This window comes from Phoenix dactylifera, chromosome 3, assembly GCF_051530095.1.
Source record: "Phoenix dactylifera cultivar Ajwa chromosome 3, Ajwa_hap1_PhDact_Kaust_v1.1, whole genome shotgun sequence".
Lineage (NCBI taxonomy): Eukaryota > Viridiplantae > Streptophyta > Magnoliopsida > Arecales > Arecaceae > Phoenix > Phoenix dactylifera.
In genome coordinates, this window is record NC_143192.1 from 42,534,348 (window position 1) to 42,548,529 (window position 14,182).

At 40.7% G+C, this 14,182-nt stretch overlaps 2 protein-coding genes across 3 annotated transcripts; both read right to left on the reverse strand.

The window, feature by feature from the left end:
* Positions 1 to 813: 813 nt before the first annotated feature.
* Positions 814 to 8,607, reverse strand: LOC103699796 (zinc finger protein-like protein). Of its 2 annotated transcripts, none has more exons than XM_017841102.4 (7): positions 8,234 to 8,607; positions 4,435 to 4,901; positions 3,135 to 3,249; positions 2,164 to 2,823; positions 1,759 to 1,827; positions 1,378 to 1,437; positions 814 to 1,290 (listed from the first exon to the last, which is right to left on the reverse strand). In XM_017841102.4, exons 1-7 carry the CDS (start codon positions 8,558 to 8,560, stop codon positions 1,027 to 1,029), a joined length of 1,962 nt encoding a protein of 653 aa, XP_017696591.1. In that variant the 5' UTR covers positions 8,561 to 8,607; the 3' UTR covers positions 814 to 1,026. The 2 variants fall into 2 exon arrangements, with proteins under 2 accessions (XP_017696591.1, XP_017696589.1); XM_017841100.4 differs by having other exon boundaries at positions 1,753 to 1,827.
* A 3,085-nt stretch (positions 8,608 to 11,692) lies between these two features.
* LOC103699803 (growth-regulating factor 12-like) lies at positions 11,693 to 13,741 on the reverse strand. Its single transcript, XM_008781813.5, has 3 exons — positions 13,379 to 13,741; positions 13,004 to 13,243; positions 11,693 to 12,381 (listed from the first exon to the last, which is right to left on the reverse strand). Exons 1-3 carry the CDS (start codon positions 13,539 to 13,541, stop codon positions 11,921 to 11,923), a joined length of 864 nt encoding a protein of 287 aa, XP_008780035.3. The 5' UTR covers positions 13,542 to 13,741; the 3' UTR covers positions 11,693 to 11,920.
* Positions 13,742 to 14,182: the final 441 nt, after the last annotated feature.

The following is a 14,182-nucleotide window of genomic DNA, read 5'->3' on the forward strand; positions in this document are numbered from 1 at the left end:
AATTAAACCAGATCATATACTAAATTGTTATGACAGGTTACATGAAGAGAAGGAAAAACTATCCCTCTCATGTGGTAAGAATTATACCAAAGTTGGACCGATCACTTTTGTGTTCTCTTCTTTCTGATTATAAACATATATTCTACTAATCATGCTTTTAGATAGTAATTGTTTTAATGGATAATCATATTAGTTTCATAAATAATATGTTATCCTATAAATATATATGATGACAATTACATATAAGTTTATGCCCCTAATAGCAGCGATATGTAATAATCATAACAACCAGTATATAAACGGTCATGGTTTACCGGACAAGCTATTATTTTAGATTCAAATCTCCAATAGCCAAAAGATATTAGTTTAAATAGCTTTTATTCATTAAAATAGTGAATGGTCTAACAATGCCATTGATCATTTTGCTAACATTTTTTTTTGTTATTGTAATCATCAATGATGATTATCATAACATCAGAAGAAAATAGTTCAAAAATGGCTTTTGCAATCTTATAAATGATCTCCAAGTAAAGGTTGTTATATAGCCTACCAACACCTATTACAAAACCATGAACAAATGCCATAATGAAGTTAAGAGAGTGACAAGGTCAGGTAGCTCGAGTGGTAGGTTCACACATATTTTACTTTTGGAAAAAATGAATAAAAACAAAGATTAGACCATCAAACGTAAAGCACAAGAGACCCCTTGGAGACGGTATTGTTAGAGAAATAAAAATAAAAATGCCAAACATTATCAAACAGGCCCATGTTTACCGATATTGCCTTAATGCTGCATAAGAAAGCTTCGGGAACTTTTCTTACATAAAAAGCTGCGGGTCCTCAAATCCCACTCACCCCTCTATTTCATTTTCACGAATAAAGCATCCACTTGTTATGAGGTCTTAAAGAAAATAGATTGATTACAGAAACATGGCTAGATGAGTAACAGTCAAAACAAAATGTTAATGGACAAGGTGAAACTAGAGCTATGCTAACAAATTATCTAAAAGAAAAAAAGGTTTAGGTCTATCCGCTCTCCAGCATCTCTCTGTGAACATGCATACATGAGGTGCTGCAATATTTGTAATGGTATCTGTGGAATGGAACTTTCCCAGCCAAGGAAGAATTACAACATGAGCAAGTAATGTCGCTCGCTCCACTCGTCTGCTCCGAGCCGCTCGGTGGTGCTGCTATTGTGTTGGCTAGAGAAGCATTAAGAGCTGCTATTCTTCTCTCTGCTGCAGCTGCTCTTCTCTCTCTCTCTGCTGCTAGTGCCCTTCTCTGTTCCTCCTGAAAGCAACACATTCAAAGCTTAGATTGGTAATTTAGTTACACACTAATATGAGCAGATTCATTGTATTTTTAGTATGTTCCGACCTCCTTAGAAATGATCACGGACTCATTGGATTGTGGCTGCTGTTTAGGGGCTTCCTGCGCCTGCAGTCTCAAAGACAACAATCAAACAAGGAAAAAACTAGCAATCACTCGCCATGTCATTTTCATTGACTATAATGAACTATTTTGTTATTGATATTTGTCTCGCTACAGCCTCGCATCTCTTGGGAGTTTAGTCATGGATGTCTATATGGCATATGCTATAATGAATTAGCAATCAGAGCCAAAAGGCCACAAAAACACAAAAATACTTCTCTTGAAAATTGAGGATATAAAAAACGAGAAGCAATATCACCAACAACCAATAAGATGTATCTCAGATTTAGAATGAATTATCACTATGGAAGTAAAATAGACCTTTGCCTTTTCTTTTGCCTTCCGCAGTTTCTTCAACTCTTTTGCTTTTGCCTTCCTCTTGGCATCCTTCTCTGCCTACATATCCATTGAACTGGATTTAGATTTCTTCATACAGAAATAACAACAAAAGGCCTCTCCCAAAATATTTAAGCAACAGCAATATCATCATACATGATATATGTTTTGAAGATCATCAAACTAACAGTTGAACATTAAGAGCATTAGGACAGATATGTTACTTATCAGAATCCTGTGCAAATTTAAGGAAAATTAAGATTGCACCCACCATTTTATTCATGAGGATGCATAGATTATGTGGAGTGAAGGGATATTGCTGTAGAGAAGATAATTTATTAAGAATATAGTACTGTGCAGACTATTTGGTCTACAGCATGGAACAATGAAAAATACCTGTTTTGCTGCCTGAGATTCTTCCATTTCCTTTGTTAATGGACTGGGCACATTTGCAGCATGCCAGTCCCACTTATCAAGGTTTAAAGCCATGAATCTTCTAAAAGTATTTCTGACTTCCTTCTCTGTTGCCAACATATATGGAGTCCGACCTCTTGCATCTTTGACGCAAGGATTCAAACCTTCTTCAAGAAGTTCCAGGGTTCGTTGAGCATCACCAGATTTTGTTGCCTCATGAAGGGGTGTTGTCTCATTTCCATTAGATGGAGGACTTACAATGTCACATTTAGCTGGCAAACATTCACCAACTGAACTTGATCCGGAAAAGGTTTCCTTGACTTCCAACTGCTTTCCTGACTGCACTTCATTTGATTGTTGCATGCTACTGCTATAATCACCCATATATGAAGGTAAGTCATCCTCTAGACTGGCTTTCTCATCTACCTCGTAGGCCAATTTTGTCAAATGGTAATATACTCTCTTGGCTTCTTTCAAGGTGGGCCTATGGACTGTCATAGGGACATGCCTACAGCTCTGAAATCCAAATTGAGGCTTCTCAACATCAAAAAGCATCTGACGGCTTTTTGATGGAGCATAAACAAAAATGCATCGCGAGGAATCAATGTATGGTTTCCAAGTCACAAGCAATTCTTGAATTTCCTGCGGAACAAAGTTTGCTGTTTAACTCATTAAGTATGAACAAAGGGGACAAGCACTGTATCAAGATGATGTTGAAGTTCCTATTATAATTACAATTTGAATGCTAGCAGATACTAAGAGTCATGAAGCATTAAATAACGGGATTTTCAGTGATCATAGAAGAATGAACACTAACTAGCAGAAGCTAACCAGGCAGTCACGACTCTGATAAATCATACCTAATAACAGCATTTTACCAATAGTGTATGATAGATAAAATCCGAATATGGTAAACAAGGATGAGACCTAGAAAATTGATTATGTTATGGCACCTTCTTCAGTGCAGCTTCATTATACCGGCGAAGAGATGAACCAGCTGAATTTGCAGCTTTTCCAGTTCCATCTTTAGCAGATTGCTTCTTGCCAGCTTTTGCCCTAACAACATACCTGCAGATTGATGGCAGAAGCTTAAGTGCAACTCAAGAAATGCCAAAGTAAATGTGCAGTTTCAAAACAAAAAGAAATCAAAGTGCTAAAAACTGCTCAACTAAAGGTTCTGAATTTCAATGGTGATCTATATCTGCAAGTATATGTAAGCAGGAATAATTGTTCGACTTCAATGATTGAGTTCCTGAATATAAACAATAAGATCGCAGTTTTTTGGACATCCAGTCCCATAAATGTATAACCGGACCTTAAGCTTAAATCTAATGAGTAATGTCACATATGACAAGATGATAAATGATAGACAACCTAAGAGCATCTAAAAAATTTCACAAACATAAAGGCTTTACATTATGAATATGGAAACCGAAAAAATGTTTCAACCAATTACCAATTAAGTCGAACCACATCTCAAGCTTGGAACAACTGAAATGAGCAGAAGTGGACAAAGATAACATAATTGGAACTACTTGTTCATCGTGCTCTAATACTGGGTTAATGTTTTTAAACGAGGTGAGAATACTAAATGTGATGACGATCAAAAAAGAAATACATCACCAAATCTTTCAAAGGGAAGCTTCATCAATTAATTTGGATATTTAAAGACAATGATAAGCCCTTTATAGGTACTAGTTCACATTGCTTCATTACTGCAAAAGATAAAAAGTCCTTGTCTGACATATTTTAGTATTAATTTTCTGTTGTAGCGTCATGATTTAAATGGTTCATGTTGATCCAATCTGGTCCATAGAGTTCAGTTCGTCATAATAGCCAAACTCTTTTAATTAACAATCTACTGAACAGGATGGTCCACATAATCAAGTAATTGAAAAAGATGGTATAAATTATATTAGAAAATAACTACACCATATGGACACTTTAAAATCACTTAGACTAATTAGATCTTACTTTTAGATAATCTATATGAGACATTGCAGCATAATAAATATTTTATATATCATATATGTCGCAACCTTGGGCAGGCTTTGGCGCAACGGCAAGATTGCTCCATTGTGACCTAGGGTTCCAAACATGAAAACAGTCTCCCATAGAGGGTAATGCTGTGTGCATCCCCCAAAACTCCGTAATGATGGGAGCCTTTTGCACAGGGGCACCCTCTTAATATACATAGCAAGCTATATGACAAGTCATTTATTTAATTGTGACATCAAGAAGTTTTCCACCAACCTGTGAAATGTTTTATGGGCTATGATAGAGTTGCCATCAAAAACACATCCAGCAAAGTGTCCACCACTTATTAGCAACACAATCCTTAAGTATGTTTTATCTCGAGGTTCACAGACCAAACCTTTCAATCTACCTATTAACTTGTCCTCCTCTATATTTGATGTATATCCAGCATTTCCTGTATGGACTGACTGATTACTCCCGAACTGAAGATCTTCAGATTCATCCAAAAGCAAACATCTCCAAACAGAAACTGTATCTCCTGAATGGAGACGGAAATACAATTTTTGTCCAACCCCTTCTCTTCCTTTTGCTGACATGCCAGTGTTTGAAATGGACCTCTCTTCAAACTCATCTTCTGATCCCGATATACTGGATACATCAAGGTCTTCAAATAAAGAATCACCATCCAACTCACCAAAGTCCTCTTCCTTGACAGTATTTTTACCAGCTATGCTCAGCTTAACCTACGACAGACAACGAAAATAAGTAGATTGTACCAAGAACAAATTAGTTTTTGAAATCTGCCAGGAAAAGAAGAAAAGACAATATATTAAACTGCCAACAAAATGTATGTATCCACGAATTATATGCTATAGTTTCAAAAGGAAAACAAGTAGAAATGTAGAATAAAGAAATAAAGTTGTCATGTACACATTATTAGTCAAAGTAATTCCAAGAAAATAAGAACAATCACCCTATAAAGCTTACTGAAAATTTCCAAATGAAAGTATTTATAGATAAATATGCTAGAAGGTTTCCTACTTTAAATGAAGAATGCATGTGTTAGACATTCATGAAGAAACTTAGTCAAGAAGACAAAAGAGCTCCATTATAGTCTCAAAAGAATAAAATGGGAGGAATCAGACTAGATTGTCTCAAGCAGAGCAAGTTCATATTCAAAGACTTTTATTTAATCTCAGCGCCATTGCAGAATAATCACAATGCCCTGCAGGTAAACTAAAAGAACTTGGTGATCAAGGTGGCAAAAATCATAGGCATGGTTTTACATATATAACCAAGTTTCCCAGAATTAAAGGAAATAAATAATGGAAACTAGTTCCTGCAAATTTGAAACCAGGATTATCATCAAAAGAAAAATAAGGTCACTTAGGGGAATGAAGAAAAGAACGAGTCTAACCCAAGACCAAAAAGAAAATTCTCAAACAAGAATGTTCACAAAGAAAAAAATAAAAAAATAAAGAAAAGGAAATTGATGGATTTCATTAGCTCTGCTAATGACCTAACAACTTATTTCACATTTCTGATTCAACTTTGAGACCATCCTACAATATCTTAGGTCACATATTGACCCTTTACTATATAAACAATTCCACGTAAGTGATGGGAGGTGCATCACTCATGCAAATAATGAAGATTCGTGCAATACATATTCTACAATCTCATTATTAAGAGTCTAGCCCTAATCCCCTCATCAGAACTAGAGCAAACTTCAAACCACAACAACACAGCCAAGTGGAGCCTACAAAGTCGGCTTGGAATCAAATAAAAAGTATGTCAAATAGATGATTGTACATTTCTTTATGCCTTAGAGAAGGCAGCTAACAGAAGAATTGAATGTTATATCATATCTTATATTCTTAAAAGACTTCTATTTTTAGGACAATCGGGAACTGTTGGGGAAGACTTAAAGAATTACCTATACAGCTACGCCCAATGCTGATTAGGTAATTTTGTGTCATTCAACAGCAATCAAGATGTAGCATAGCATGCATATGATACTATCTCATGACGCCTCTTGAAAATGAACCAACACAGCAAGGACAAAAACAAGTGTGAAAAAGATGTAAGATCAACACACTAAGATATGCTAGAACTTCTCAATTTATCTACACTGAAACATTTTAATCCCGAATGTAGACATGATTTAAACACTAAAATCAAGCATTCTAAACAATTCTAAAGAAACCTGCTGATTGCCTGTTAAAGGCCCAAAATATGTTATCAAATTGCATCAAGGAGCTGACACAATTCTTTAAAGATCAGATGAACATACTTGGAGGCAAGTGAAATGCATAATATATATATACAAGCATGTGTGGTATCAAGCTAACCTAGATTATATATTACCTTATGAATTAGGCCAATATGGGTCGTATGATATCAAGCCAACTAATGCCAAAATTAACACCTGTATCATGGCACTGACCATGTGAGTGGTACATACCACATGATACATACCACATGTGAGTGGTACATACCAATTTAGACCAATATTTTCTATAGCAGTTACTTCTACTAAATTGATCTCAACATGAAAGCCATTCAATTTTAGCCTTCAAATTCTACCAATGTATCCCAAAATCTCAATATTGGTTTTATACTGTTGTTCATGCAATAGGCTATGCTCTGACTAGGCCACCTCCACATCAAAAGGGTACATCCAAAGACTCACAGGCTTGAGAGAGTCATTTGCCTGCTCCAATAGGTCTTCAGGTGGTTCTGGTTCTTTCAAAAAAAACAACAAAACAATCTCATGTACTTGTAACTATTGCCTTCCCTTTTGCAGACACAGGGACACTGCCGGGCAAAAGACTGCAATAACACAGGTGAAGGCTAGACACAGCACGGATTGTTGAGAGTGTTGATCTGACAGGGCTCCGGTAGAGGAACACAAGAGTTGACACATATAGTCCTCCATCACAGACCAGACACAATTTTGTTGGAGAAGTGTCAGGATTAGGGCTTGGGCAGCATGGCAGCCCGCAGCTGTTCTTAGATATAAGACATGAATATTTGAAATCTCCTCCGTTTATTTGCAGCAAGAAGCAAGACAAACAAGTTTATATCAATTTACTGCTTTTATAGACACACGGATAAATGTTTTTGTATATAAGAAACATATATATTCAATTACTTTTATTCATCTTATTGATCATTGTTTAACAGACATGATTTCTAAACAGGTGCAGTTCTTTTTTCTACGAACATCTAATAAAGGAAATTGAACAGTTTGTTTCAATGTTATGGTTAACATGAAACTTCAACAATAATGAATATTCTGGACTAAACTATGCACCATGCCATCGTAATCCCTTCACATAACTGTCTTCGATATGAATAACCTCAGTAACGAGTCAGGGTTTCATCCTTGGATAAATTTTTAAAATAAGTGACCTTTCCATGCAGCGCATGCTTAGTTTTCCCAGTTATGATATGCTACAAGACAGATATATAACTCTAAGAAACGAACTTGTCCCTAGCAAAACATGTCCATCAGCGTAGCAACCTTTATTGTTTCTGTTTTTTAGGAGAATGATCGAAGTCAGCATTACATGTCAATTTCAAGGCAAGAGATCAAAATTTCAATAATTATCTCTTAATATATGATAAAAATATATTCTTCATTGATTACACTATCATTCTACCTTCATTTTTTTCATAAAATAGCAAACAGGCTCCACCTAATCTAATCTTTCAACTGCTCACGGTTCCATCCGTCCTTATCTTTAGTCTTCTCTGGCGAGGAAAACCTCTCTATCTACTAGCAAGGAGAAAAAGGAGCAGATTTTCAAGAACGAATTGGTTCGACCTTGGGATTTTAAAAGAAGGAATCAGGAACACTCAGTCCCCCACTCTCTACCCTATAATTCGAATCAGGGAGGGAGGGAGAGAGAAAGATAATATATATATATATATATATATATATATATATATATATATATATATATATATATATATATATATATATATATATATATATAGAGAGAGAGAGAGAGAGAGAGAGAGAGAGAGAGAGAGAGAGAGAGAGAGAGAGAGAGAGAGAGAGAGAGATTACGTTGAGGCGGTGGAGGTCGGACTTGAAGTGGGATCGCTGGTCCTGGAGGGAATCGAACTCGGCCTTGCAGGTGTTGCACGTCCACCTCGACGCCACCTCCTTCCCCCACTCCCCCGCCCCCTTCGAATCGACCTCTTCCTCCCCTTCGTTGCCCTCGCTTCTTTCGCTCGGGGAGGCATCGCCGGGTTCCGGCGGCGGCGGCGGTGGGAAAGGTGGGAGGCGAGGAAGGCGGGAGCGGAAGAGGCCGCAGGAATCGAAGAAATCGGGGGGAAGGTCGAAGACGGAGAGGGATTTGGGCTCCGCCCGGCTCCGGTCGCTCGCCGCCATCGAATGCAAGAGCCACGGCCTCGGGGGCTTAAAATCTCTTCCGCTTCTCAACGGGCGTGCAATAATTTCGCTTTATAGAGTCCCCTGCCGTTGATGGAAAGATGACGGGGTAGACGGCTGAGATGAGGAAACGATTGCCATCTTGCAAACAAAGTGTACGAGCAACGCGATAAAATTGATAGTTGTTTTAATACATTAATTTTGATATTTGATTATTAACAAACATTATTAAAACTATAAGACAGGATTAAGGTTCTCCACTGATATCGGTCTTATGTCTTGACGTAGATGAAAATTTTAGTTATAACAATTATTATACTGGTTCTCAAGGTTTCTAATTACACGGAGACCTAGGTATAAGATGTTTGTAGATAATAGCCTTTACATCTCAATTTCTTGGCACAACCGCCATTATATATAGTGAAAAAATGGTCATCAGTATTTCTGAATTTTAATCTGATTAATTAAATATTTTAAATTTAGATTTTCAATTCAATTTATACATAATACAATGGGAACAATGGCATATTTGTTGTTTATACCCTTATTTTATTTTATAATTTACAATGGATAATAACATGTACTGTTATATATAGTTATCATTTGTTTCAAATACCAGCCCAAGACTCAAGCCATAATTATTGTTCTATTATACTTACAAAGAAACCAAACCGCACCAAGGAATACAATAGCGTTTGGAGGATATGATGTACTGGAATATCAAGGACATTGAAACAGGATAAAAACATATTTATAGATATTAACAGAAGTTAAAAAGAGTTCTGCTCATGTTACAGCACCAAAAATATTATGTTTCATATCAACTTCATTGAAACCTTCCAAGTAGCACTCATAGCCCTTGCTGAAATGGATGTTCCTTACACCGGTCATACGTGCGCAGGATTGAAGCATGAATGCGTGGGCTTGGACATTAAAAATAGGCCCGTGGTACAGGCCTGGGCAAAAAAGGCCCAATCTGAAAATTGGACCGAGCCCAATAAAATGAAAAAAATTAACCCGACACGGCCCGAGACAATACTATATTTAATATGTTAATTATATTAACTAATTATATATTATAATAATAAAATCTTATACTATATGTTGATCAATAATATCAATGTTAGGTCTGTTGGATGGGCCGCATAGATCGAAGCCGTTTGTCGATAGAGCATTGCAGATCCCACCGTCCAGCATCGAAGCGATACACATAGCCGAATAACGCCGATTTGAAGAAAAGTAAAATAATAAAGAAAAGCAGGAGCAGAGGAGATGCTCCTTCTCCTTCTCCGAATCCGGCCACCACCGTCGCCGCCATGACGGGAGGCAGCCACCGTGAAGCCTGAACCCGCCCACCCTCCGCATCCCAAAACCTTGACCCTTGCCTCTCCAACACTCGCTTCGACTTCCGCTGTCTGATTCCACCGTCTCGCTGCCGGCAACAATCTTCGATCCCTCTCTCCTCTGCTCTCACCTCTTCCAGCCCAAACTGTGTCTTCCCCTGCATCTCCGACTCTGGCCCATCTGCCGCTTTTGTACCGCCTTCGCCTCCGACGACCACTGCCGGCCTGCCGGCCCTTCGGAACAACGATCGATGTTCGGAGATGAAGGGGAGAGAGAATTGCGTACAAATGGAGATGAAGGGAAGTTAATCCCATGTACAACCATAGTAGAATCTCCTTCCATCCAAACTTATTGAAGAACCATATCACGAAGGCAATCCCAAGCTCCGACAAACTCCGCAAGGAGGACTGTTCAAGAGCTAAGACGCAGCCTAATGGCCTGCACTAGGCACCCCTGCTGGTCCCTTACAGCATATCAAGCAGCTGCTTTCTCACCAGAAATACATCCATCGAAATTGAGCTTGAGAGCACCAAGGGAAGGAGCAAGCCACCGAACTAATATCAAAACTGAATGCGAGGGGATAGGATTGGGAAAGGCTAAAGATGCAGCCACCAAGGTAGTAGCCTGGTGGTAAGGGGGCGATAATTCCGCCCAAGTTGCCCGGGTTCGAAACGCACGGGCGTCGATTAAATTAGGGGACCGGATACCCCACGCTCGGCTGGCTTGTTGGCGGTTATGCTTTCCTTTCACTTGTACCAAAGTGGCACTGGGGTGACGTACCCACACGTGAGGCGGTGAACCCAGTGGGGTGAGCCCACGGGTCGGGGAAGGCACGCGAAACCTGCGACCTGTATCGAACATTCCCTAGTGGGAGGGGGGCTCAGTAATGGGGCTGCTACGCGGGTGGGCTGGTCCCTCCCCCTCCCCTCCTATATTTTACCAAAAAAAAAAAAAAAAAAAGGCTAAAGATGCAGAGATCATTATAGCAGCAAAGAGCTTTCCTTACCAGTTGTATTGGTGTCACATTAATGGTCTGAAATAATCCCTCATTCCTTACCGGCTTAAACCAGAACAATAACAATTAATCTGATACGTTGCCACACTGTGTACTGAATAAATATTCCAAAATACGTTTCAAATTAGAATTACTCCGACAGCACATATTATTCAATGAGCACAGCTCCAGAGCTACCTAAACGTAGGTAGGTACTCATGCACTACTGTTTTCCGGTCGGCGCGCGTCAACTTCCCTCCTCCGTACATTAGTTGTACGGTCACATCCTTCTAAACCAGTCAATTCCGGCGATCGAACGCCCTAAGGCACAGACGTCTCCCGAAAGCTCTCGCCGAAGTCCCAGCCAGCTTCTACGCCAGGAGGGGCTCGTGAGAACCGCGAGGCTCGAAGCTTTCAAGGACAGGCCTTGCCTCATGCTTGTCCGCCGTCTACAGGGCATCCATCACGGCCAACTGCAAGCCTTGCCCTCGCCCCGTCCCACCGCCACAAACCACTAACAATTCGGTAAAAAAAAAACTTATATAACCTCTCCGACATGGAATCTCTCGAACAACGAGAGCATCTTTACCACGCAATAATATATTTATATTTTAAATTAAACTCATAAACGACCAGGCGCCCACCCATAATCACTCCACGTGGTTACTCTCTTTACCATTCACGCTAAGGTGAAAAAGCTGCACGACCTTTGCTTGCCTGTAGCTAATTGAGTTCAATGAGTTGAGGGAAGATAAAAGAGAGATTGGAAGCTTCAAAACAAGCCCACGACGTCATTTTGACCTCAATCATACCACTCTTTGCCATTACTAGAGAACGAACAAAAGAAGAAGAGGCTCATGGGAGGTGTGTAGGGTCACAGCCCATGGGGTTCTCCCCCAAAAGACACACCAGCAGACCTTGGTGTTCTCCTCCAACACTTACACATCTAGACAAAATATGAAAAGCTAAAGATACAAAAAAAGAAGAAAAGAAGACAAACGAGAGAGAGAACGTCTAAACTCTCAAGGAGGTGCGGTTTTACAAGCGGTGCCGCACTGTAGGACGCTGGTGGGCGAGAAGCCAAGCCTTGCAGGCGACACGTTGTTGCTGCCGCCGCCTCCGCCACCTCTGCTGCTGCTGGAGTTGGTGGTGGGCATCAGCTGGAGCCCACCGGCAGATGGGATGGCAATAGAGAGATGGGTGGCGGTGTTACGATTACTATTGTTGTTGGCTTCGACTTGGAGAGTGGCAGCAGCAGCAGCAGCAGCCGTGGTGGTGGCGGGGGCGCTTGTTGCTCCAGGTCCTGCTTCCACAGGCTTTCTTGAACGGTTGCGGCCGCGGTGCATGTGGCGCTCGCAGTACTTGTGGTCGGGGACGACGTCCCGGGAGCACCGCCACTTCTTACCGTCGGTTCTCCGGCACCGCCCGGGTTCCGGCTCCATGCTATTCCTGTAGTCCAAGCACAAGCTACCGTACCCCATGACTGTTGTTCAACCAACCAAAAAAAATATTTCAGATTACACGCTAGGCCAGAACAATTAACAGTATTCTTATCCAACCCTTATAGAAAGGAAGTAGACCATGAACGTGATAACTCCAAAACCCATCTAAAGCCCCAAGGACTTGATTAAAACAGTTCGATGTCCGAAGTATACATCGGGTCCTCTGCAGTACTGCATCTTTTGCACCACATGTACGTCAAGTCATCCATCTCATAAACGAACTTACCACACCAGCTTTAATGATGAAACATTTGTAGAGCATCAGAGTAATGAATATAATACTTCAAAACGCTAGTACCTCTTTTTTGTATGTAAAAGATGGTCATCCCATCGCACTTAATTAAGACCAAGAAAAGAGCTGCATCTGAAGGAAATTAAATGACGAAGATGAATGAACACTAGTAGTAGTCCTATGCTTTCTTTTCCACGAAAGATGTTCCATCATGAGTTGGGAACCCATCTAAGAACCCAAAACAAGGCCCAACACACAATCAAATGATGCACCGAATGAAGCGGAGCAAACCAGAAAAGCCAGCAATGAAAGAAAAGAAAAGAAAAAAAGGGTGAGCGCGATAGAGAGGAGGGAGACGGAAGAGTCCTTACAAGAAGGGTAGTGATAAGGGCCGTAGGAGGCGGCGGCAACGCTCTTCCAGATGGGGAGGACGAGGTGGAGAGGTACAGGGACGCCCGCCGCCATGTACTTGTAGATGAGCGCCTGGTGCTCCAGCTCTTGCAGCTGCAGAAACGTGAAGGCCGGCCTGCTGTAACCACCCCCCACCTCCAACCCCAGTCCCAGCCCCAGCCCCAGCACCAGCGGCGACGGAGCCGCCATCGTTACCAACTCTACATCCATCACAAAACTCATAAATCTCACCATCAACTCAACCCAAACCAGCAAAACCATAAAGAAGAGAGATGGAGACAGCGGTAGAGAAAGAGAGTGGAATGGTAATGATTAAAAAGTGAGCAAAGTAGTACCTGAGGCATCTGATGAAAGGCGACGGACTTTGGAGGGCGGTTGGCGTGGGCTCTGCTGCTGCTGGTGTTGTTGTTGTTGTTGCTGTTCTTGGGTTGGTGGTGGGTTCTGCTCCTCGGCCATCCTCTGAACATCTACACGCGCTAAAAGGGATGGTTTTAACATGACAAGGCAGCCGCAGCTGGGACGCTCGGATCGGAGAGCAGAGAGAATCTCAGGGGGGCTTCACTCAGAGAGGAAGTATCGATCCGATCCGCTGCTTCATTCTTCTCTCCTTCTCTCTTCTCCGAAGCCCATCGGCTAAAGTAAGTACTTCTCGGGCCAAAACCAGAATCGCTTTTGGTGACAAGACCCGAGAGAGCGTCGTTTGAGATTGGTGGCGATGGGTAGTTGTCAGATATGGAGTGGTGACTCGAGGGAGGGGTTTATACAACGCCGTTATAAGTGAAACGCTTTTCTCGCCCCGGGGCCGTTAAGAGCCTGCTGCTGCAGTCAGAAAAGTCGGTTACAAACATGCTTTCGCTGTCTACCTCACGGATCAGGAGTCATAGGGCGCTATACGTGTGCGCTAGCTTTCGTGCATGCCACGTAAACCACAGCATTTAAGCTGGTCCAAAGTCTGCTATTAAAGGAGAGAGTTGCCTGTAGTAATTATCCATTTTAGAAAAAAAAAAAATTATTATAGGGATGGCAAATTTTTAGATGCTTAACTATTTTTTACATATCTAAGAAGATGCTCAAAAGAAAACGATCATGTACATCTCGCATGAACTAGGCTATGCTCAATTAAAATATATGTATATTGG